The 25212-nt window shown below is 37.8% G+C and overlaps 1 protein-coding gene across 2 annotated transcripts; it reads right to left on the minus strand.

The window, feature by feature from the left end:
- Positions 1 to 8229: 8229 nt before the first annotated feature.
- On the minus strand, positions 8230 to 25212 carry COQ3 (coenzyme Q3 methyltransferase). 2 transcript variants are annotated; one of them, XM_012721755.1, is made up of 8 exons: positions 24347 to 25212; positions 23809 to 24008; positions 18018 to 18125; positions 17214 to 17366; positions 15031 to 15130; positions 13552 to 13794; positions 10767 to 10926; positions 8230 to 8576 (listed from the first exon to the last, which is right to left on the minus strand). In XM_012721755.1, exons 3-8 carry the CDS (start codon positions 18074 to 18076, stop codon positions 8356 to 8358), a joined length of 936 nt encoding a protein of 311 aa, XP_012577209.1. In that variant the 5' UTR covers positions 18077 to 18125; positions 23809 to 24008; positions 24347 to 25212; the 3' UTR covers positions 8230 to 8355. The 2 variants fall into 2 exon arrangements, with proteins under 2 accessions (XP_012577209.1, XP_012577206.1); XM_012721752.1 differs by lacking the exon at positions 23809 to 24008.

A 25212-nucleotide genomic window follows, 5' to 3' on the forward strand; every position in this document is an offset into this window, starting at 1 on the left:
CGGAGCTGCAGGGCTGGGCGCGCCGGGCGGGCTCCGCGCCTCCAGGCGGCACGGCCTGGAACGGCTTGCCGCGCTAGGGTGAGGGCTGCGGAGGAGGCTGGAAATGCGGTTCCATCGCGAGGAAGCTGCAGTCAGGACCCGGATCTCGGCTCCCCCCACCCCCGGCCCGCCCTCCGCCTTCACGCCAGCCCCTCCCGCGGCAGCAGAGCGGGATGCGCAGCTCGGGACTCACCTGGGGGCTGCGCGGGCTGGAACGCCACCGGGCGGGGGCTGGTCACCGGGGCGCGGATTCAGACGGAGAATTAGCTTGTTCTGGCCCTCAGGAAAATGCTGTGTGTCTGCATAACTTATAAAAATGCTCATTACATTACACGATCACCTAGGTCTTGGGCAGGCCATCACAGAGATATCTAATATGATAAACAACAAGCTTGTACGCTGCAGAAATTTCTCCTCTCAGACCTACCGCACGTCTTTCCCCTTTGACATCCTTGTCACCGAACTAACAGTGTTTGGTTTGGTTTTGGCTTGCTTTCTTTTTCTTTTTCTTTTTTTCTTTTCATTCTCAGTGCATAAAATCTGCCAAACGTGTATCTGTGTATCTATGTGTGTGTGTATTTGATCAATTATTTCAAGTTCATCAGTACAAAGAGTAGAACGGTGTTTCGCAGGAGTTTATGGTATACACATGAAACTAAGCAAGAGCATGGATAGTATAAACTTGGAAGAAGTGAAAGAATTTCGAAGTGGGGGAGGGGGGTAATTGCTCTTCGGAGGAAAGGACAGATATCAAATCCATCCAGGCTTTTGTGAAGAAGCCAGAGATTGGCGCGATAGGGAACTCCCCTTGCTCACACTTCCGCAGCTACGCAGTTCCTACGACAGGCAGTGAGTGCGGGCATTTTATTAAAATACGGACTTGTGGCCAACGCCATGGAGATAAGGCAAGGGTGGAGCCAGGCTGCTTCCCAAACACTAACACGTGCGTAGTCCCAAACTGTGTATATGTGAGGCCTCCCAAACACTGGGATACGTGTATATAACCCCTCAGGAAGTGGTGTGGGTGAGCTTGGAAGTCATCATTCTATGAACAGGTAAAGGAACGGAGCACAAGGGCCTGCTGGAGTGACAGCGGTTGTCGCCAGAGTGTTGCAGGGATGGGAGCCAAGAAGCTGCAGGACCTTGTTCACGGGAAGCAGAGTGGGCAAGTTTGGGATCATAGCAGAAATGTTTCGTGCTGAGAGGGGAAGGGGAGCAGGTTCACGGTGATCCTCTGTGCTTTCTATGTGCTTCCCTCATAGCACTGTCTTTGCTCAGTCAGTAAATGCTGAGCCAACATTAAAGGAATATCAGATTGGTATTTGTTATCAAATTATTTACCTGGGTGTCTACGTTCGGCCATGGGGAAGGGCACTAGGAGAAATATAAACGCAGGGTAAAAGCTGGGAGAATATAGATGAACACAGAAGGCAAATGGGAGAATCAAGACTGACAAACCCTGTGCTCACAAAATCAGTTAGAAATCAGGTAAACTAGTGTTTGGTCCCAGAGAGTGCCCCACTGCATTTCACTCTCTCAACTTCCCTGACAGGCCGACCTAACCTCTCTTTCATGGAGACCAGCGTGGCCACTGCTACTTCCAGGGGTTATCAAATTATTACTGAGCATTTTCTGATCTTTGATACAAATATGGTTTAATTCTCAGAGACACATTGAAGTGAGCATATTTAAGGAGCAGGTATAGGTAAAATGAGAGAAAATAATATAAATCCTATGAGAGAAAATAAAATATAACCTTAAACAATCTGATGCAGATTAAAATTTAGCCTGTGGACCCATAGTATAGAAGACAAAGATTATGAGAATCCAGGTTTCTGTGCCTCCTTAGTGGTGCAGGGGTTAAAGTGCAGAACTATCAAGTTATCTGCAGCCACTGCAGCATGAGTTCGATCCCTGGCCAGGGAGGCGACCCACATTGCGTGGCAGACCTCTCCTGACCCACCTGCTTCTCCCCTTAGCAGTGTATTTCAGTACATCTGCCTGTTCTGTTTCCCACTCTGTCTCTGGTGAATCCTTTCACCCCGCACCTCTTGTCCATACCCCAGTTCTTATATGCATTAATAAATAATAATAAAACTTAAAAAAATCCAGGCTTGTATAAAGACAAAAGGACATAGAGTGGTATTTAGGTGTCAACAAACCTGAAGGGTGGGCAAGAGTCTGGTATGAGAATGTCAGAACAAAACTTTGGGGAAGGAGGAAGGCAGCTAAGCTGTGAAGGCATTGCAGTGAGTGATACAAGACTTAGCCAGCTTTTTTGTGCAAGATTAGACTAAGCCCTGCATGGAAAAGCTGTACCACAACCTGGTGCAATTCAATCACAGAAGACAGAGACTTGGCCCTGGAGGAGTGACAGTGACATAGTTAACTCAGCCTGAGGGAATATAACAGGGTGGGGTTACATGACTTGCTAAGGACACTAGTCCTTCAAAGAACAGCTTTTTCAGATGCTGTGTAGAATGTGATCCCACGTTCACACACACCCCCACCCCCCCGTGACTGGGTAGGACCTCTACCCAACAGGGTAAAGGTGTAGCTAAGATTAGCTTGTCTGCCATTCCACTCTCTCCACAGGTCCCTTCAGTTAGTGAGATGGTATAGAGAGACCTTGGAAGCCAGAACAAGCCTCTTTACTCCACCCCTCCCACCATCTACACTTCTGTCAGCCAAGGCATCATTACTGTGGACACTAGCTAGAGGCATATTGCATTTTTCTACTTACTTAATGATTTTTTTCCAGTAGTTTTTCAAAACCACCTGCATTAGATAAGTATTGTCATCTCTCTTTTACAAATGAGGAAACTGAGGTTTGGGGAGGCTAACTAGTCCAATTCCCATAGCTGCCTTAAGCTCAAAATTCAAGCTCAGTGTGTCACAGCAGGTGGGGCTTTCCACCACCAGCACCCAGGGCCCAGCTGGGGCGCTGTCCGTGGTATTCTGCTTTCGGCCTTTAGTCTGTGACTCAGTTCGCAACTGAATCCAGTGATGATAAACTCCCCAATGCCTGCCAGTGACACTGTCACCTTTGGAGAAAGGTAGATTCAGACTGTTGTTTATGCAGATATTGTTATGCCTGTGTAGTGTGATTCTGCAGCCTGGTCCGGACTATGTGACAAGGGGACAGTTAATCAGTTCTTTTCAGTCTTTAAAGTGCATGTGTCAACTGGCATTCTGCCCTGATGATCAAGAGACAATTACATCAGTGCTTCCCAAACATTACTATGCATGTGAATCACTGGGCATCTTGTAAACATTCAAATTCCTGTAGGAGGGCTGGTGGGGTGGGGGGAGAGAGCTCCTTCATTTCTGAATGTCTAACAAGCTTCCAGGTGAGACCAGACCTCAGTTTGATTAACAATGGGCTAATCCACTGTTTATGAAGAGAATCAAAAACTCTGCTCCAAAGGGACACTCCATGTTGGATGGTTCCTACCCAAACTAATCAAGGCACCTTTTCTGGCAGAGTCATGGCATCAGGCAATTCTCCACATCAGTACCCTCCATGGGTTTCAGAAAATAAGGTTCACATTTTTTCCTTCAGCAGGAGGGGTGGTAATGACTTCCTGCTGTTCTAGCCCCAGGGCTTTACACTTTTGTAAATAAAACTTTTACTAAAAGTTCCTCAAAAATATCCAGTTAGAGTGTACATTCACTCTCTTGCTGGAGCTCCAGGGGACACACTCTACCCCTAACTGTTCCCCAGTTTTCCTCCACAGAGAAAATAGTCATCTACTCCTGTGTTTATTTCAAGTTCTTCTGTTCATTATAATAGCATTCCATATTTATTTACTTATTTATACCTGCACATTTGTACATATATAGTTCTAAATGTTTGTAGCATTTAACCGCCTATCCTGCACCTCACTTTTTTTTTATCTTAAAAGGAACCTCCAATTTCCCTCTTTCTTTTTCTAACACTGCATAGAAGACAGCTGTTATGCATATATACACATATGTATGTACATAAGCATAAAACATATATGCATTTACTTATTTCTGGAAGTGGAAGTGTATGACCTATGCATTGTAATTGTAGTAGATTTTGCCATACTGCTCTCCATGGAAGTCAGTTTACACTCTCAGTAGTTTTGAAAGTCTCTTTCCTTATACATACACTTACCTCACATATTTTTTTTTTAAGATTTATTTATTTGTGCATACAGAACTGGGGTACAAGCCAGAGATGCGGTGCGAGGATTCACCAGAGACAGAGTGGGGACAGAATAGGCAGATCAACAAAGTACACGCTGAGGGGAGCAGTGGGGAGGTCAGGAGAGGTCTGCCATGCCATGTGGGTCAGCTCTGGGGCAGGGATCCAACTCATGCAGAAGTGGCTTTAGTGCTTTAGTGGCTTCAGCTTTTTAGTGCTGTGCTTTAACCCGATGTGCCACAAAGAAGGGCCCAACATATTCTTAAATATCTGGATTCTTCCTTCTTTGATAATGATAAAATAGTGTCTCCTTCTAGTTTTAAATTTGTGTTTCTCTTATTATGTGTTTGAGTGCATTTTTTAAGTGCAATTCTTTGTAGGTAGGATACAAACCACCCACCTAGACATTACTCAAGAAGATGAGAGACCTTTGAGAAATAAAGAACACAGACACCGAGGGAAGTGACTAGAAGTGGGGCTTTACAACAGAGTACAGAGAAGGAGCTGTGAGGCTTGGAGAAGCAAGGGCTTTTACACAAGAGAAATCGTAACTGGGCGGTCCCCAGGAAAAGGGTTGGTTCCACGTTTCTTGCCCACCCAAGGGAGGGTGAAGCTGAGCAGGGAGGAGAAGCTGGATAGGAGAGTAGAGAAGGAAGGAAGCAGAATGGAGAGTGAGAAGGAGACCTAGAAGAGGCACAAGGAACAGAGAGAAGTGAAGAAGCAGGTCTTGTTTCCTGGTCCTGGGCTGGTTGAAACGGATGTGGGTGAGAGACCAGTGGAAAGATTAACAATGGCAGCTTTTATCCTGATTTTAATTTTGCTCTTTCCCTCCGAGAATTATCTGGCTGTGTTTGACCCTTTTCCATTGGTCTCTGACAAAAGGTGCTTTAGAATTGCCACAGGCTTGTCAGAACTTGCTTTGGGTCAATCCTGTTTGGCTGAACTTTTACCCACAAGGGGATGGGTAACTTCAGGCACTTCACTTTGAAACTATATTCTTTGTCTTCTCTGTATTGCATACTAATTGTATTAAACTTCCATTCCATTAAAGGTATATATGTTTTGTCTTGATGTGGCAGATCCTATTTAGAGCAAGCAAGTTGAGGGTTCTGGCATGCCCCTCTCCCTGCCCTGTAACATGACAATAAGTCAAGGGAACCCAACGTCCAAACTCTGAGGTTCATAGAAAATGTAAAACTTTTCAAAACGACATGATAATGAGACTATCTTCAGAGAATGGTCAACTTTTCAGTTAAGGCAGGAAATAAAGGAAACTTTGATAAAGACTTGAAAAGTAGGGTAATTGGTAAAATGTGAAATGAAGCTTATAAAAGTCGCAGCAGATGTTTTATTTACAATAGGAAAGACATGCCTAGAAGTAGATGACTGGATTAAAAAGGTGTGGTACATATATACAATGGACTATTACTCAGTGATCAAAAAAGATAAACACATGCCTTTTGCAGCAACATGGATGGAACTGGAAGGAATTATGCTTGGTGAAATAAGCCAGAAAGAAAAAGAAAAGTACCAGATAGTTTCACTCATAGCAGGAGCATAAAGGACAGGGGAAAAAATAATAATGAACAACTATATACCAGAGACATTTTATGGGGGTTGAGTGAGGAATGGCATCAAAAATGTGGAGGGAGGAGGGGGTAGTGTATGAGACTATTGTGATGGCACACAGGTGAACTGGTGATGGGAAGTCCACAGGGATTACAACTGAGATGGAAAAAGGCACAAAATGATGGAAAAATAAACTATTACAATAAAAAAAACTTTTTTAGAAGTGTGGGAGAAGGAAGCAGTGGGAGGTAAAGTTAGGAAAGATGAATGCAAAAAAACAGAACTGGGGACAGATTAAATGAGAGAACTGGTATGGGGTGTTTAAATCCTGGACAATGGCAAAGAATAGATGTTATCCTTACTAGGCTACAAGAATGTCATAAATATGTGACTTCAGCAAGTCCCTAAGTGCCAGTCACCTGGCACTAGTTGACTTCAGAGGAAGACTTTTAAGAAGCAAACAGAAAGATTGCCTCTGACAGAGTTCATTTCAGTCTTCACAATTTCGCTTTCAGAGAAAGTTCTAGGTGCAAAATTTCCAGACTTGTGAAAAAGCAGAGGCCTGACAGGGCAAAGACCTCTACACTGTGTGTTGGCATCCAAGTCACACTTGTGAGAGGGTGTGAGTGGTTGGGATGGGGAGTTGAGGTACACACTTAGTCTGGATTAAAACAGTTCCCTTGGATTTTGACAATATCGTGGTAGAATATCAATCATCCATCCTTCCAACCCCCACCAACACCCATCCATCCATCCACACATCTATCCATCTGGTCATCTATCTATTTACCTATCTTGTATGTACTTAAAATCAGCAGTTTTTTATGAATTGAAGTTCTTGAAACATGTATAAATCTGTTAATTAATCCAGACTGGCCCATTCCAACCTAAAAAAAAAAAAAACAAAACAGATTCTTAAAAAGTCCTTCCAAGTAAATATAACTAAGAATGACCAAAAAGGGTAATTAAATCTTGCTGCAGATTTTGCCTTTTATGACTTTTGGTAGGTTTCATGTTCACTTTTACAGAATATAGGAAAAGTGACTATCTTTTTCTAACAAATTCTGTGAAGGCTTTTTCCACCCTGTAGTATTTTAGCACTAGTTTTAAATAAATATAAGTAGATAGATATTTCTATTTCTCATCTTTTGGGGAATCACAAACACTTTTGTCTCAAGCTATGGGACATTCTCAGAAAAAAAAAATTAAACACACTTAGTTTTGCTATTTTTGTAAGGGTTGCTTGGGCCCCAGAAACCTGACTATGGGCCCAGGAAAGACAGGTGGGGATCAATGAGGGTCCAGTCAGCATGAAACAAAAATTCAAATGAGTGGAATGAAGTGGAAACATCCAGTGGCCATATTTACCTTGTCACGCTCCACTCCCATCTCAGCTCCATAGCCACATCATCTTGAGAACATATTTTTTCCCCTTGGATCCAATGGGAGCCTTTTTAGCACCAGAACAGTGACTGGTTTATATGCACTGCATCTTCTTCTCATTGGGATACAATCAGCTTATTGATTTCACAAATTCTTTTGCTTGATTTTCATGCAGCTGTCAGTGTCAGGATTTTTGTGGCTGGCAGAGAAGACTTAAGTGTTATTTGCATCTCATTAGGAAAAGTCAATAAAGATTTCCTAATGGAGTGACACTGTAAGTTAATAAAAGGATTATGTGTTGGCTATATTAATACATTAGTACTGTTTCCTTTGGACTTGTTCCCATCTTTATTTGTGCAATAACATTTTCTAGTTTTTTAGACTTATTTCTGTAATTTATAATCCTGCAAGTGTGCTTTATGGAATTGTACAGACCTCATATATTCATGTTCAAATTTTATTTTTCCTTAAGTATGACTGCCTCTGTACCTGGCTGCCAAGCAGTCTCTAAATCTGTATTCAATGCCTCTCAATGTTGTATGTGTTCTAATTCAATGATAGCACAGAATCCCATATGAGTGTTCTTAGCATACATCAAAAAGAGGTTTCAAATGGTGTCAAATTATTTTACTTTTTTTTTTTTTTAAGATTTATTCATTTATGCATACAAGAACTGGGATACAGGCCAGAGGTGTGGGAGGGTGAGCGGATTCACCAGAGACAGAGTGGGAAACAGAACAGACAGATGTACTGAAATACACTGCTGAGGGGAGCTGCAGGTGGGTCAGGAGAGGTCTGCCGCACCATGTGGGTCAGCTCCCTGGCAAGGAGCAAACCCAGACCCCCATGGTGGGCCTTTACCATGGTAGTGTTGAGATTCAGTCCCTAGGCAACCAGGGAGGCACCTGAATTTCTTGCTTTTAATGTCTGAATCCAAATCCAGGAAATGTTTAACAATTCCTTTGCTTGTTTTAAAAGGAGAAACAGAAACAAAAGTTTTGACAAAACTTTTTGGTCCATGGATAATCTCTGGAAAATAGTATTAGAAGAAACAACAAAAGCTTTCCTCCAAGCTTTTAGTCCTTTTTATTGATTTTCTTTTCTTTATGATCTTCTCTCAGAGGATAAATTCTATATTTTTACATTTGAAAGCATCAAAATTTCAAGTAATATTACTATTCCTTACAAGTAATTCATTTCTTCAGCTTTTCATGCACATCTGGATTGGCTGAGGCTTCAGTCTGGAATTCTTCTGTTTTTTCTTTTAAAACAAGATCAGCAGATACCTGGTTTTCTTGATCCCAGGATTTTACAGCATGAGCTGCATAGTTAAGACTGGTGTTTTCAGTCCAATGCCAATATCCTGAGAAGGGGTTGTACAGCATTCCTGCCACAATTTGGACTGAAAGACCATCTGAAAAAATAAATCACAAAGAGGAAATTTCATAAGTTGTTAATCTTCCAACTACTGAGAATCTCTTGGTAACTTTCCATATTAAAAAGAATTCCTATGTAATAGGAAACAAATATTTTTAACTATATACATATCTCTCTTTACCTTAGAACAGACAAAATCTATAAGAAGACTGCTTGAGTTAAAATCCCAACTGATACCTATCATATGGTAATATTTTAAAATCTTGGTTTTCTCAAATGTACAAAAGATAGTGAGCTGTTATAATTAGATACATGTATAAAATAACACTGTACTTTGAATTTGGTAAACATTTAATAAATGTTGTCCTCTTACTAGTAAATACCTGCCAACAAGTGATTATTCCAATAAAGCATCTTTTCTATTTTTCATTCTGTTCTATTCTCAACAAGGTTACTTTCAAAAGTCTTTACAACATGGCTATGGGCTGATAACATTCCAAATAGAATCAAGTTTAGTGATATAAACACATATGAAACAAAGCATATGACAAAGGTTAATCTAAATGGGAATGTCAAATAAATGGTATTACTTGAGAAGAATTTAACATACACATTAAGTGATCATGATGTACAAAGCAGATCTAGACATTGTAGGAAGTACAAAACACAAAACTCAGTTGCCTTCTTTTATGTGAACATTGAGCTAGAAGAAGAAGAATTAAGGAAATAATCCCGGGCTCTCCCTGGTGGCACAAGGGGTTAAGGTGCTGCATTATGAAGTGCTCTGAAGCCCCTGCAGCATGAGTTCGATCCCTGGCCAGGGAGGTGACCCACATGGCATGGCAGACCTCTCCTTACCCGCCCTCTGCTCCCCTCAGCAGTGTATTTTGATGCATCTACCTGTTTTTTCCCATTCTGTCTGTACCCCAGTTCTGTAAGCATAAATAAATAAATATTTAAGAAAAAAAAAAAAACATAAGCAACAACTGCTAGCCTGGATGTGGAGAAAAAGGAAATCTCTTATACTGTTGGTGGGAATACAGACTGGCCCAGCCTATATATGGAAAATAGGGGCTCAAAAGATTAAAAAGGGATTTTGCATTCAACTCAACAATTCACTCTTAGATATCTATCCAAAGAATACAAAACCAAAATACTAATTTGAAGGAAAACATATACTCCATTTTCACTGCAGCACTGTTTACAATAATAGCCAAGCTATGGAAATAACATAAGTACCCAAATACAGGTGAGTGGATCAGAAGGATGAGGTATTAGAATACCACACACATATATACACATACGTGTGTGTATGTATGTGTGGAATACCTCTCAGTAGTCAAAAATGGTAAACTCTTGCCAATTGCAACAATATGTATAGAGGGAATTATGATAAGCTAAATAAGTCAGGAAGAGAAAGACAAATATTAAATGGTGCCACTTTTATATGAAATATAGAGAAACAAAAGAGATAAAGTCAAATGAACAACAAACCCTAAAAGCTGACTATGGAACTGAGAGTAGCAGAGGAGGAGAGGAGGGGACTGAATAAAGTGGGGAAAGAGAACAACAGACTACTGTGGTGGGCTCTGGATACTCTGGTGGTGGATGCAATGTTCTAACACATGCAAGGAAAGATCCCATACTTTGAAAACGCAACTAATGATTTAAACTGTTACCACAATAATTTTTTTAAATTGAAACAACAACAAATGAAATAAAGTAAAAATTAAAAAGTGCAAAATGAACATAGTCTTACCTTTAAGGAGCTCTGAGGCCAGAAAGGGACATGTATAAGTTATGCTATATGTAGCATAAAATACATAAAAAATGACAAGGCAGCTCAAAATATATTTAAATATGGAAAAATTAGGGGAAAATAGTATGTAAGCTAACCTATACATGCTAAGCCCTCCACACGGTAAAGTGAGAATGTGTACATACTAGATAGACATTTGTACTTCATCCTTAAACAAATGAGGAGTAAGAGTCAAAAAGTATTAATTGATCATCTATGATTTGCATGAGGAGGTGCCACAGGTGAGAGAGAAGTGGTATCTAATATGTAATACTAACATCAAGGAGTTTTTGACCTAGGTGAAGAGATGAAACCAACATCCAAGCAGTGGTCTATTTAATCAAGTGCTAGGTTATTATGTAATTAATAACTATAGATATTTAAAAGTTCAGTTAGGCCTTGAAAATTGGAAAAATTCTTAATACTTACTAGATTCCAGAATGCTCTCTAGCTTTTCAGGTGAAACAAACTTCTCCCAGGTATGAGTACCTTTTGGTACAATACCTGCAATTTGCTCTGAAAAAACAATTCCCAAGACATAGGACAGCTGTGTTTTGTTGATTGTAGTAATGAATAAAGAACCACCAGGCTAAAAAAAAATATGTTAGAGAAATAGAAATGTCAGGGATATCATTTTTTTTTTTAGGTAAATGTTAACTCCTAACTCCTTCCAAATAACTTAATTTGTAATTAAGATAATACATGCAGCAGTAACACATAATTTACCCAGCTCATATTTTTTCTCTTGGATACTTCACCATTAAAAAGACAGTCCATTACAGTGCCAACCCTGGTGGCGCAGCGGGTTAAAGCACAGCACTAAGAAGTTAAAGCCACTTCAGCATGAGTTCGATCCCCACCCCGGAGGTGATATATGGCGCAGCAGACCTCTCCAGACCCACCCACTGCTCCCTCAGCAGTGTACTTCATTGATCTGCCTGTACTGCTCCCCACTCTGTCTCTGGTGAATCCTTTCACCACCCCTGCACCTCTGTTCTGTATGCACAAATAAATCTTTAAAGAGAAAAAGGCAGTCCACTACAGATGCATTTACGCAAGTGCTTATAATTCCTAAAAATCACAAATTATTATGAACTACTTATATACATTCTTTTGTACATATCAAATAATAAAAAATAAGATCAGACTCTTTCCCTTGTTTGATGTCCACATTTACGTTCTAATATGTCACTGCTGTTTCTCTCTGGTGCAGCATCTAATTTGCCTGTCATAGGGTACAGCTACAGAGCTTGTGCTGGCGAGCACAGCCAAGAAGTTGTCTCTGACAAAAAACATCAATGAATTGAGGTTTGAGAGGTTCTGTTTAATATTTATTTCATAAAAAATCTATGGACTATTAATATGTATACAGAATATGAAGAGAGAAAGTACCTAAATGAAAGTACCATTCATGGGGCTGTTTTACTGACTATAGTTATTTTGTTTCCTTTATTTACTACAGCGAGGATAATAATGTCCCTGTCCTCTTTTATGCATTCTTAGTAGCCTAATAAGGATAACATGCTAGTGACTCCTCCACAAACAACATAAGATATACACACACACACACACGTCTATACACACATATATATATGTTATGTGTGTTATATATGCAAAAACATATGCATAAAGACAAAGAGACAGAGAGAAAATGTAACCTGAATACAACCCTAAACCAAAAATTAAGAAGAGGAAACTCTGAAATTCTGAATATTCCTTTAAATTAAAAGCTAAAACATCAGATACTACTTCATTACACATAGTAACTTTCATTTGTAAAAACCAAGTATTTTTAAATATCTTTTTAAGAATCACTTTTGTGTCAATTATATCTCAATAGAATGGGGGGGGGAATCACTCATGAATATCTAATCTGTGCTCTACAAAATCTTATTCTAAGGAATTAATGGTGACCAGTGGTCATTTATTTTTTAAAAATATTCCCCATTAAAGTAAAAATTAGTTTCAAAGTCCTCAATCCCAGCAATCCCAGTATGTGTGAAATAACCTCCATTCACATACACTAGCTGGCATATAAGACACAAAACAATAATTAAGAGGTTCTGCTTGGAAAATAGGGGATAAGCCTAATAAAACTCATTTAAGAGGAAATATCAAGTAATTGTTGCAGGCTGAAGGAGACTAAGGAGACATGTCCACTAAATGTAATATGGAATCCTAGAGTAGATCCTGCAACAGGAAAAATTACATTAGTGGGAAAAGTAATGAAATTTAGCAAGGTCTGTAGTTTAGTTAATAGCATAAAGTCAAGGTTAATATCTGAGTTGTGGGAAAGGCTCCATGGCTTCTGCACAGGGCGAGGACTGTGGTGAGGCCAGGGTGGTAAGCAGGGCAGGCAGTGGAAGGAGGCACTCAGTCCCCAGGGCACACAGGTGTGTGGCTGGCACCAAACAACAAGATCCTCCTTTGATTCTTGTTTCTGGTGCCTCAATGGCCTCACCCTAGTTCCTTAAGGTATCACCTATTAAATATATAAACAACAACCAACACAGTGGTAACAATAATGCTTTAGAGATAGATTTATTTTTAAACATATGAAGCTACCTTCAGAGGACTAAATCTGTGGCAAATTATATAGACATAATAGCATAATGGGGAGAATCAAGAGTTGGAATCAAAAGATGTAGCTGTAAGCCCCATTTAAATGCCTAGTTACCTTTTACTTAAAAACTCAGTAAGTTTTGACAGCTCTTAAATGCTGATCTTTATTGGTCAAGAGATGCCATAATAACACCTGCCTTACCTTCCTTATCTGATCTAATCAAGTAAAATCATACGTTTGGAATACACCTCCATAAACTGAAAATTATCATACACATTACATAAGAGAAAATACCAAATTAAGTTTTGTTCATAATGATTTTTATGTTTTTAGGTATTAATCCAATCAATTTCTTAGCAGCTGTGACTCAATGTCTATTATTTAATCCAGGCTATAGTGATGAAAAAATACTGCTATAAATCTATTGTTTGCCTTATAATGTTCAAAATCAACATCTTCCAAGAAACCTAGACATCAAGATAGTGAATCTGTAAAACCTCACTGTTGAGAGCAAACTGAGAGGCAGAAGTAATCTCCAGCAGAGATGTTTCCCAATCCTGATTTCCTAGTTTCAAGAATTATGAAACAATTTATGGCTATGCATCCATACACTCAGTAGAAAAAACAAACAAGTAAACTCCTAAGTCTTACTTTTAATACTTGACAGCAGCACTGTATAAATGTTTCTAGGTCAATCACATGTTCTACAACTTCAGAAGCTACTACAGCATCAAATGTCTCTGTAGTCTCTTCTACAATCTCTTCCAGGGAACACACTCTGTACTCTATCCTCTTATCCAGGACTGGGTCAAATGATTTATGGCACTGTGCTGTTTTAATGTTCTCATCCACAGGATCAATTCCAATAACCGAAGCCCCAAGTCTACCTAGAGGCTAAGGACATTAAAAAAAAAAAATTACCCTCAAGAAGAAATTAGAACACATTAGCAATAAAAAGTTTATCAAAAAAGAAACAAGATTATCCACATGGGATAATTATTGGAGATCACTTATAGGTTCAGGAAGATTCATGACATCATTTAGTTTGTGTGTTTTAAATATTCCATGATAGAAAGCTTAACAGATAGATCTCTATAATAACTTAATAGTGAAAAAAATTATATTCTGTAGGTATATTTATATGTAAAATATAGCATTAACAGAATAAATATAATTGCAGTATAATAGATATACCATTGAAACAATAGCAAAAAATTTCTGAGCTATTCAAATTTTCTAACAAATGATTTTTTTGAGTTTTTTCTGTCAGTAAAATGATTTGTCATTGCTAATTCTTCTTTCGACTTTTACATTCAATCACATCCCATGACTTGATGGAGTTTTGAAACACAACCTAATTTTGATCAAAACTTGCACAGCATTTAAGTGAGAATTAGTCTATAAAAGTATAAATGAAATTATTTTAACTTCAGAGACATAAGGTCTGCAATATTACACCAAGAAGACACAGAAAAAGCTTACTCATTTACAATTCCATACACCACACATTTTCAATTTTAAGGGGTATCTTTCACATATTTTACTTTTCATGAAATATTATATTTGATTAAATTTAAAGCCCATGTCATAGAAACAACACATTTTCTATGCATGTGGAAACTCAGCTGCGTGTCACAGGCCTCTGTTTACCTCACTGTCACTATGGCTGTAACGGTCCTTGAGAGTGCCACATTACACTGAACCTTAATTTACATTTGTACCCTATGCTGTTTCTTAATATATGTTTCAAAAATCTTATTATGATCAGCATTTAAATGAAAAGCTATGTTGATAGAAGTATACAAAACAGAGCTGTAGGGCATCAACTTATTACAAGCTAAAGCAAATGTTCATCACAGGAAGAATGAGTACGCTTCCACTTGCTCAAAAGCACTAAAGAGGGAAGAGGCCCATCTGCAGGTAAAACTGCTAAGTTTTGATACTAAAGCATATGCAAAGGGATGGCTTATTGTATTTAAGCTACTGGAAACTGCCTAACCTCTTGGAATACAAAAATCAAAATTTTCAAAGCTATTAATTTTCTCATTTATTTTTTTATATTTTAAAAAGCAAAACACTTGTATTACTTTAATAATCACAAAAGTATTTTCAAAGCTGTAAATCACTTACTTCAGTTAACAATCCACCACCACAGCCAACATCAAGAATCTTCATCCCAGACAAGGGTTTTCCTGGTTGGTGATTGGCAACTGTTTTTAAAAGATTGTCTCTTTTTCAAAAATTCAAAACATATAAAATCAAATGATTAAATTTTTAAAAAGTATATTTTTAAAGGAAATATAAAACATTAAATAATTTTCAATGGATTAATGATGTTTTTGTAAATAAATATTTTATTTTAGGCATTAAATGGCATTTATTATACTTACTTATAAAACATTTTACTAATTAAAAACAGAAGGCTTAAAATTCTGAGATAATCTAGTAGTAATTATACTTAGTAACCTTAGTATATATCCAAAGAAAAACATTAAAAAACAATCTAGTTTAGATTAACCTAATTTTATTTGAGATATTGTATCACCTGAGACACCTATTGGTGGTCTTGCCAGGACTTTCTATAACCATTTCATGCAGGCAACAAATAGGTGTTTTGTTTTTTTTAAAAAGATTTATTTACTTATGCATACAAAAATATGGGTTCTAGATCAGAGGTGCAGGGGGTAAGAAGATTCACCAGACAGAATGGGGACCAGAACAGGTGATGTACTGAAATACACAGCTGAGGGGAGAAATGGATAAGAGAGGAGAGGTCTGCTGTGCCATGTGGGTCAGCTCCCAGCCCAGGGATTGAACTCATGTTGCAGTGGCTGGCAATTACTTAATAGCACTGAGACTTTAACTCCTGTGCCCAAACAAATAGGTCATTTTACCTCTTTGTGTAGAAGGCTTAGATGTACACTGAAGACCTGTATTTTCAGAAACTGCCCAATTCCTAACCTTTAATCTTCTAAGTTAGTGATGTTTGCATATATGGTCATGTAAACAGCAAATACAACTCTTCACTATAAACTTATTTCTAAGATAATCAGTAACACTTTATCACATAAACAAAAGTAAGTGTATGTATATACATACACACACACACACACACACAGTTATACCTAACAATGTAAACTAAACTTTTAAAGTGGACTATCTATGAGTTTTAACTATGCTTATATTAAAACAATATACATAATGAGAATTTCTTAGAATATCTTTTGTTGCAGTCAAAATTAATTAACTTCTGTGAATATCCTAGATAATGGTTTTAATGCAATGTTACAATATACAGAATACCCGTTTCAAATGAAATACAACCCATTCTTCACACAATGGCCAAAATGATGCCTTTTTATCATAAATTAGCTCATATGGTTCCCCTTCAATAGGTTTACACTATGTTCAGAATAAATGTAAACTTTTAACCATGATTTGCACTGCCATGAGATATGTGTTTTAGGATGATGTGCAAAATAATAGTGTTACAGTTGTTTGAACCGTGTGGTTCTCAAGCTGAGTGTGCATCAGAATCACCTGAACATTGGCTGAAACATAGACAGCTGATCCTGCGGAGTAGATGCTGGGTGAGAGCTGAGAAATCATCATTTTTAATGAGCTTCTACTTGATAATGATATTGTTAATCCTGAGCCTATGCTGAACTATAACAGCCTAACAGAATAAAACTTCTTTCTTCTGCCTTAGTATTTCGATGGTCCACTAATTCAAGGGAAATAAAACGATGCCAACATTTCTCTTTTGCTTCTCTGATTCTGGACAAATGAGTAAAAACCAATCAGAATGTCCCTTGAGGACAGAGTCTAAATGTGATATTCTGTGCCTACTGCCCACACTGGCTGCTTGAAAATGTCTTAGTGAATAAATAAATGAACGTAAGACCAAATGAACAATTTCTTGGTAAACAGCTCATGAACCGTGCCTTTATCTCTGAAGTATATGGACTATGTTTTGAATGCTTCCAGGTAGCTTTTACAGAGTTAAGACCTCAGTATCTATACAAGGTAAGTTCTCAATAAATATTTGCTGAATTGGACTGTCTCATCATATTCCTTTTATTAGGACTGCCCAAAGGTGAAATTCACTATACAATGACCTTGATGCCAGGGGATCTTTGTTCCTTTTCATAAGGATTTTTTAATTAATCTAGTAATTTTCCAGAAATTTTCAGGTTGATTTATGAAAACAGCCTAGAAGTTGGGTGATTAGCAGTTTCAAACAATGAACTCAAAAGAAGATGAATTACTGAGAAGGGGTGTACTTTAAAAGCTTAGAATTTACAAAATGTTACCTAATAAATGGTACCCTCAGGTCATTCATAGAATGAAGAGGTGCATATGCTCCTTGCTCATCCCACCACTTGTGAGCCAGAGTAAGGAAGGTTTTAACCTCATTGCTGTCCACAGTAGTTTGAGAAGTACTGTACTGTCTTGTCCAAGGGTACCTAAGAGGTCAAAATGGAGATCCAGATAAAAACTACCATTTAGAAAAATGTAACATGGGATTTATGATGTAGAAAGATATTTGAATTCAAAATTATTCAATTTATTAGAATAATACACTGGAAGGATATATATGTATGTGCATATATATTTACAGATGAGGGAAAATTAATTTGCTTTTGCAGTAAGTTACAATTAAATGGAACTTTATAAAACTTGGCCTTCTGGGTCACACATCATCATCACTGCCATATATTGAGTACTTACTAAATGTCAAATACTACTTAAGAGCCCCACATATATCATCTCATTTAATCCTCCCAAAATCTCTATAAGTTCTATTATTATTTTACTATACAGATAAGAAAAGGGGGCTCAGAGAGAGTAAGTATGTAAGTGGTAGAACCACAATTTGAAACCATATCTATTACTACCATCCCAGTCCAAGCTCCTATTATATCTTGTTTGAACTATTATCCAAATTTAAAAGTTGTTAGAAAAATAAGATTATTTAAGTCAGTAAAAGCTACCTAAATGAAATCACTTGATTTGTTACATACTGACAAGGTTTATTAAACATAGTGAATATTAAATTATTATTATTTCACATAATTATATAATTATTTGCCACAGCGATAAATAAATAAACCTACCTGTAATTTTTCAGCCTACTCAAGCAGGTAAAAGTCATCCTATAGGATTTGAACCACATGATGCTGTATTCACTGGTTTTACTGGTAGAGTCCTACTGAGATGGTTCTCTAATAAAATAAGAAAAAAAATTAAATGTCTACAGAAAGCACTATGTGGTATGAATCTCTCATATATGCATGAAATTGAAAAAAAAGTTTTATATCATTTTTTGAGCAGAAGAATAATTTAATCACTGAGCTTCTCAGTATTACATGGCAATCTTACATGACAATTTGGTAAACAAAAGGGTTTTTCCACCATTTTGAATTTTATTCTAAAAAATAAAGGTCTTGAATTCTGCCATCTAACTCTAAGTAGGTATTTCTGAAATCACAAGTAGCAAAAATAAAGAATGTGTATATAAACTTTTGTGCCATTAGTTTTTGCATTTACATTATGCTGCTAAGTGTATAGAAAAGATACTCAAATAAAAATTACACTAACTTTTAAGTTAAGGTAATATTAATTCTGTGACTATTTGTCAAAACTAGCTCAAATTCTGTCATTTATATGTTAGCTGCATGAAATGGATTTATTCGTAGCTCAATACCCTTTACATAAAAAAATGTTCACATTAATCTATACATTTAATACAAGTCTATAAAAATTTCACCTGCTTTTCTTTTGTATATATAAACAAAATAATTCAAAATTTAAATGAAAAAGCAAAAGAAATTAAATAACTAGAGCAATATTTAAAAAAGACGAAAACTGCAGGAATGACAATACCCAACTTTAGGACTTACCATCGAACTATAGTAATCAAGGCAGTATAGTACTGGAGGACAGATATAGCAATGGAATAGAAGTCCAGAGACATAAAAAAATTCACCCAACGGATATTTTGAAAATGGCACAAAACAGTTCAATAGAGGAACTTTTCAAGAAATAGTGTTAAAACTACTGAAATGTCATAAACAAAAAAGAAAACATCAATCTAAATCTCACTTATACAGAAGTAAACTGGAAATAGACCATTAATCTAAAAGCAAAACTAAAAAACTTTAGACAATACATGACATTTTCATGACTTCAAACTAGGTATAAAGGTCTTACATCTGACACAAAAACACAATCTATAAAAGAATATTTGGTTAAATTGAGTTTAATCAAAAAAAATTTTTTTTTCTCTGTGGAAGACCCTGTTAAGAAAATACTAATTATCAACAGCAGCTTGAGAAGAACTATTTGCAAAACACATAATGTATGCAGGACTTGTATCTAAAATATATATGGATACTATTTAAACTTAACAGTACAAAACAACTCCCATTTAAAAAAAAAAGTCAACCCCATTATAAAATACAAAAACATTATGAAAAGACATCAGTTCGTCAAAGAGGATACACAGGTGTAAATAAGCTCAATGAATAGATGTTAAATGTCAAAATGCAAATAAATGTTATTTAACACTTGAAATAACAAAATTATAGTAAAAAGAGACTAGATGATATTAAATTTGTAGGATAAAAAAAAAGAGAGAGAGACTAGGTGAGTTGATTGTCAAGGGTTCAGGCTTGGGGAGATTCTGATAACAGGGAGTAGTCACAGGCAGTTTCTTTGTTATTATGGAATAGTTCCCTATCCTGATTGTGGCGGGGATTATACAAATCTCTAGATGTGATATCACACAAAATGAGTACGCGCGTAAAGGTGGTAAAATCCAAACAGTTAACAGTAACTGCTAGCAATGTCAATTTCCAAGGACATAAGGAAAGGTACTATTTTTGCAACTTCCTGTGAATCTAAAGTAAAACTTCTTGAGTCAAAATATTTTTTATCAAAAAACCCAAAGGGTACACTATAAAATATGTCTTCTACTTCTGACTCCAGCTATCCAGTTTCCGTCCTTGAAGATAACCAGTGCTACTAAATTTATATGTAGGCTTTCAGAGAACCAGTGCTACTAAATTTATATGTAGGCTTTCAGAGATACTTTAAACAAATGCCTTTTGTGTCAATTTTTTTCTATTTTACATGAAATAGCACAATACAGTCCCCCCCCCTTTTTTTTTTAAAGATTTATTTGTGCATACAGAACAGGCCAGAGGCTCAGGTGCGGTGAGAGGCTTCAACAGAGACAGAGTGAGGAATGGAACAGGCAGATCGACTAAGTACACTGCTGAGGGGAGCAGCGGGTGGGTCAAGAGAGGTCTGCTACACCATGTGGTCACTTCTGGGGCAGGCGGGAATCGAACTCATGCCGAAGCGGCTTTAGAATCTCAATGCTGTGCTTTAACCTGCTGCGCCACCAGGGAAGGCCATACAGTCCCCTTTTATCTGTATTTCCATGACTTCAGCTATGGCTGTCCAAAAATATCTACAATAAGGTATTTTGAGAGAGATCACATATAACTTTTATTATTATATGGCTATAACTATCCTGTTATTGTTAGAATTCTCTTACTGTGCTCCATTTATAAATGAAATTTTAATAGGGATACATAATAAAAAGAGTTAGTGTCAATGCTGTCCTTGGTTTCAGGCATCCACTGTAGATCCTGGAACACATGGCTATCCTGCATGCGTAAGGGGGACTATTGTGTATATATTCTTCTGTACCTTGCTTTTTCAATCTGTTACTGTATTATGGAGATTTTTTCGTAACAGCATAAAGAACTTTCCTTTTATTTTTATTTTTTATTTATTTTTTTTTTTAAAGATTTATTTATTTGTGCATACAGAACTGGGGTACAGGCCAGAGGCTCAGGGGCGGTGAGAGGCTTCACCAGAGACAGAGTGAGGAACAGAACAGGCAGATCGACGAAATGCACTGCTGAGGGGAGCAGCGGGCGGGTCAGGAGAGGTCTGCCACGCCATGTGGTCACCTCCGGGGCAGGCGGGAATTGAACTCATGCGGAAGCAGCTTTAGATTCTCAGTGCAGTGCTTTAACCCGCTGCGCCACCAGGGAGGGCCCGAACTTTCCTTTTATTTTATGACTGCATGGAATCTCATAATTTATTTAAGCAGAGCCCTATTTACTCTGGGACAGGAGTTTGATCCCTGGCCAGGGAACTGGGAAACCAGCACTAGAAACCTTCATATGAGACTGCAAAGTAGTTCAGCATCTATGAGTGACTATTACAAATGTATAAAAGCAAATGCCATTTAAGAAGATCTTAGTGTTTTACCTATAGACACTCAAAAATACATGAAATAACTATACAATAAATACTGAAAGAAGCTGATTAAGTTTTTTTTTTTTTTTAAGATTTATTTATTTATGCTTACAAGAGCTGGGATACAGGCCAGAGGTGGGAGGAGAGGATTCACCAGAGACAGTGGGGAAGAGAAGAGGTGGAATGGTTGAAATACACTGCTGAGGGGAGCAGCAGGTGAGACAGAAGAGGTCTGCTGTGCTATGTGAGTCCATATAGGGCATCATCAAAAGTTTTTATCTTGGCTAATAGATGAAAAATAGTATTTCAGTGTATTTGTCATGAGTGAAGTTAAGCGTTATTTCTTAAGCTTAATGGTGTTTGGTTTGAATGCTTGTGTTGCCTTAAATTCATGTGTTGAAATCCTACCCCTCAAAGTGATGGTATTAGAAGATAGGGCCTTTAGGAAGTGATTAAGCCATGAAGGCAAAGTTCTCAAGATTAGGCTTGGTCCCCTTTTAAAGGCCCCCAGAGAGCTAGCTCATGCCTGCTATTAGGCAAAGACACAGCAAAAAGATTCACTTTTTGAAAAATGTTATTTATTTATTTATGCATACAAAAACTGGGGTATAGGGCAGAGGTGTGCATGGTGAGAGGATTCACCAGAGACAGACTGAGAAGCAGAATAGGAGAATCCACTGAGATACACTGCTGAGGAGAGCAGCAGGCAAGGAGTGGTCTTCTGTGCCATGTGGGTGACTTCCCTGGCCAGGGATCACACTGATGCATGCTGCAGTGGCTGGCCACAGCTTGACAGAGCTGAGACTTTAACTTCTGTGCCAGCAGAGGCCCAAAGATGGATTATTTTTGAATCAGGAAGTGGGTTATTCCCTGACAATCGAATTTTAAACATATCAAACTCCAGAACTGTGAGAAATATATTTTTGTTCATAAACCACCCAGTCTGTAGTATTTTATTACAGCAGTTTGATTGTTCTAAGTGGATAAAGAGATTGCATTTCATATCTTTCTTTAGATTCTGAACATTTTTTCTCCTGAGCTTTGTCTTTTAAATTTTTCATTTGTTTTTTAACAGGCCATTCAGAGTCTAGCCTAAATCTATTTCAACATTCTCAAAAAACATGCTATTCCCTCTTTCACCATTTTTTTTCTGTACTACCTTTTAACACTCAGTTCAAATATTACTTCCTTTATGAATTTAGAAATATTAGAAATTATATAAGTTGTGACAGATAAGGATATTGAAGGTATTATTAGGAATATGAGCCTCAGAGAGGTTAACAGTCCTCACTGTGGTAACATCTATTTCCATCTCACCTCCCCTATTTCCAGAAAATTAATTGCATGATCATCAGTATTGCAGGAATTCTCAAGAGTTTGAAACAACACCTCACAACTATGAAATACTGAGGTTATATTAATAAACAGAATGCTACTGGTTCCTTCTTTATCTTGAAACTGTGGTCATTCTGGTATTTGAGATTTTAAAGAAATATGGAGAAATTCTCACTTAATTCATTAAAAAGTTCATCTACACAGTGCCTAATAGGTATCATGCTGACAGAGAACAAAATCTCTAATCTGCCACCATCATTTACTGTCTGGATTACTCTAAGGTCCTCAAGTCTAATTTTTGCCCACCTTGGTCCTACTTTCTATACAGCTGAAAATGTTATTTCTTAAAGACAAGGCAGATTGTATTTTTCCTTCAGTAATTTCCCCACTGCACTCAGGATACCAAGTAAGTTTCAGGTGTAGGTAGCACTTATTTCATGGAATTGTCATAACCTAAAATAACCTCATCTCTTGCCTTCCATTCATCCTCAGGTTACTTTTCAAGGAACACTCCTCAGACAACGCTACAGACACTCCTTTGGCCACTCCAACTGCAGTAAAATTGGCCAATTCCTTCAAGACAGTTCTGTAATTACCTCCTTGTTCAAGGAGTTTTCTTCATTTCATTCATGTGCAGAATCTAATTGAAGAAAACAAACTTGCAAAAATACAAGAAAAATAACTCTTAACCTCTGAAAAATATAGTGGGGAAGGAAGAAGTTAGTAGGGGCCATAGAGTGAGTACTGGCTCTGAGCTTTGGTGGAGGATAAGTGCACATGTCGTATGTGTACGGTTGTACTGTGACAAGTATAGTTTTTTAAGGGAATGGTAAAATTGTATTTATTATAATCAAAATTTTATTTTTAAAACGTTTCCTTGATCTCAATGTGTATTAGATGTTCCTTTTATGTCTACCGTTGAAATCTGGCAATAGTTCTTTTTCTAAATTTCTGATTATGAAACTTGTTTACTGAAGCTTCAAAAAGTACATTAAAATGATAGCTCACCAACTCTACCACAGATAATCATTAAAATTATGTATCTCTATCCATATCTTTAAGTTCATAATGCATACTGTGCTGATTTGTAACTCACTCTCTTAACACTATTATCCTTGCCATTTTTCCCAGTAACTTTACAGACTTTACGGGCTGTACTATTTTTAACTGTACAAGTACTTAACTCTATTTGTGGGAGTTTAAGTTTCTCATTTCTTGCTTATTATATCTTCTTTCTATCTTAGCATTTAAAATAAAAGACAAAACCTTTGAGATGTCATTTGTTTAAATACTCACAGTGCCTAGCATAAGGTCTTTGTTAAATAAGTTTCATGTAAAGGATGAATTTCACTTCCTGGTTAATACTGGGGGGGAGGGGAGCAGTTAAGTAACCGGGCGTGTATAGAAGTATTAGGTTCAGTGACTTGTTCATCCTGTTTACCAAAACAATGTGCTGAACTTCTTAATCCAACAGCATTAGGTGCCTTAAATTCTTTCTGAAAAAAAAACAAAACAAACAAAAAAAAAAACAAAAGGACGCGCAAACAGAACACAAACACAACGCCATCAATGCTCTGAACCACCGGTGTCCTTTCCTTCCCGCAGAGGAAACACACGACCTTGAGCTTCCCGCAGGAGCAGAGTGGTCTCAGGCTCCAAAAGCAAGCAGCGCACCCAGAAGGAAACAAAGATCGCTGGATACGTGGCGGCGTCCTGCCAGCTGCACTCATTAGCCAGGACCACTAGCCTTCCGCCACTTTTCCTGGCCTTTGGGTAGGGACAAGCAATAACCCAGAAGCAGCATGTTCAAGCGACCAAGCCAACAGGTACCTACCGCGCTTGCCTCGCACGGATCCTACGCAGAGCCCAGCCGTAAAACGCCGCCCTTTCTCGCGCCTGCGCAAAACAGCCAGTCTCACGGTGAGCTGCGTGCCACCGGCCGTACACACAATTCACCCGCCGACAATTTATGTGCGGGATGTCATCTTGCGTGCCCCGGATTCCAGACCTAAGGACTCCTAAAAAGCGACCCCAGAGCAGTTCGGCTTACGACCTCCCAACATCGTCCCAAAGGATCCTGCTCCTTTTCCGGTCCCCACTGCAATAAGATCCCCAACATAAAGGTTCCGACGTCACTCTCGCCCGGCCTAAAACCGAATACGGTTGCATTAATAGCTGTTACTTATGTGTGGTATATTAACTCAACGTTTTTCACGCACATTTAGCACACTGAGCATGCATTTAATGTTTCTATTATCATACAAGACTCTTGTTATGCCTGTTTCTACAAGAGCATCTCAAACTTCAAGGTTAAAGTAGCTACCACACTAGTAAGACTTCCTACTATGTAACCCAACTTTTACCCCTGAGCTTTATCATCCTAGGTAGCTCTGTCTTCCATCACATTTAACAGATATTTCTCTGGGACATTTTTATCCCCTTACGATACTGCCTTTAAGCCTAAATCACATGAAGATGAAAGCACTTCTTCCCTAAAGAAAATTGCTACCCTTTTCAAGGCACACAGATATCTCACAGTTAATCAGGCTAAGCAACTTCAAGAATAATGATTGATAATGCTTTACTTGTAAAATGTCTTTCTTAGTGAAGAAAAATGTTATTTCCAACATTAAAGACCTCCCACCCCCCAAAAAAATCACATTTTCAACAAGCAGGAAGTTGGAAAAAGGGATCGTTGAA

The sequence above is a fragment of the Condylura cristata genome, unplaced genomic scaffold, assembly GCF_000260355.1.
Source record: "Condylura cristata isolate star-nosed mole 26May11 unplaced genomic scaffold, ConCri1.0 scaffold00001, whole genome shotgun sequence".
NCBI classification, from domain to species: Eukaryota; Metazoa; Chordata; class Mammalia; order Eulipotyphla; family Talpidae; genus Condylura; species Condylura cristata.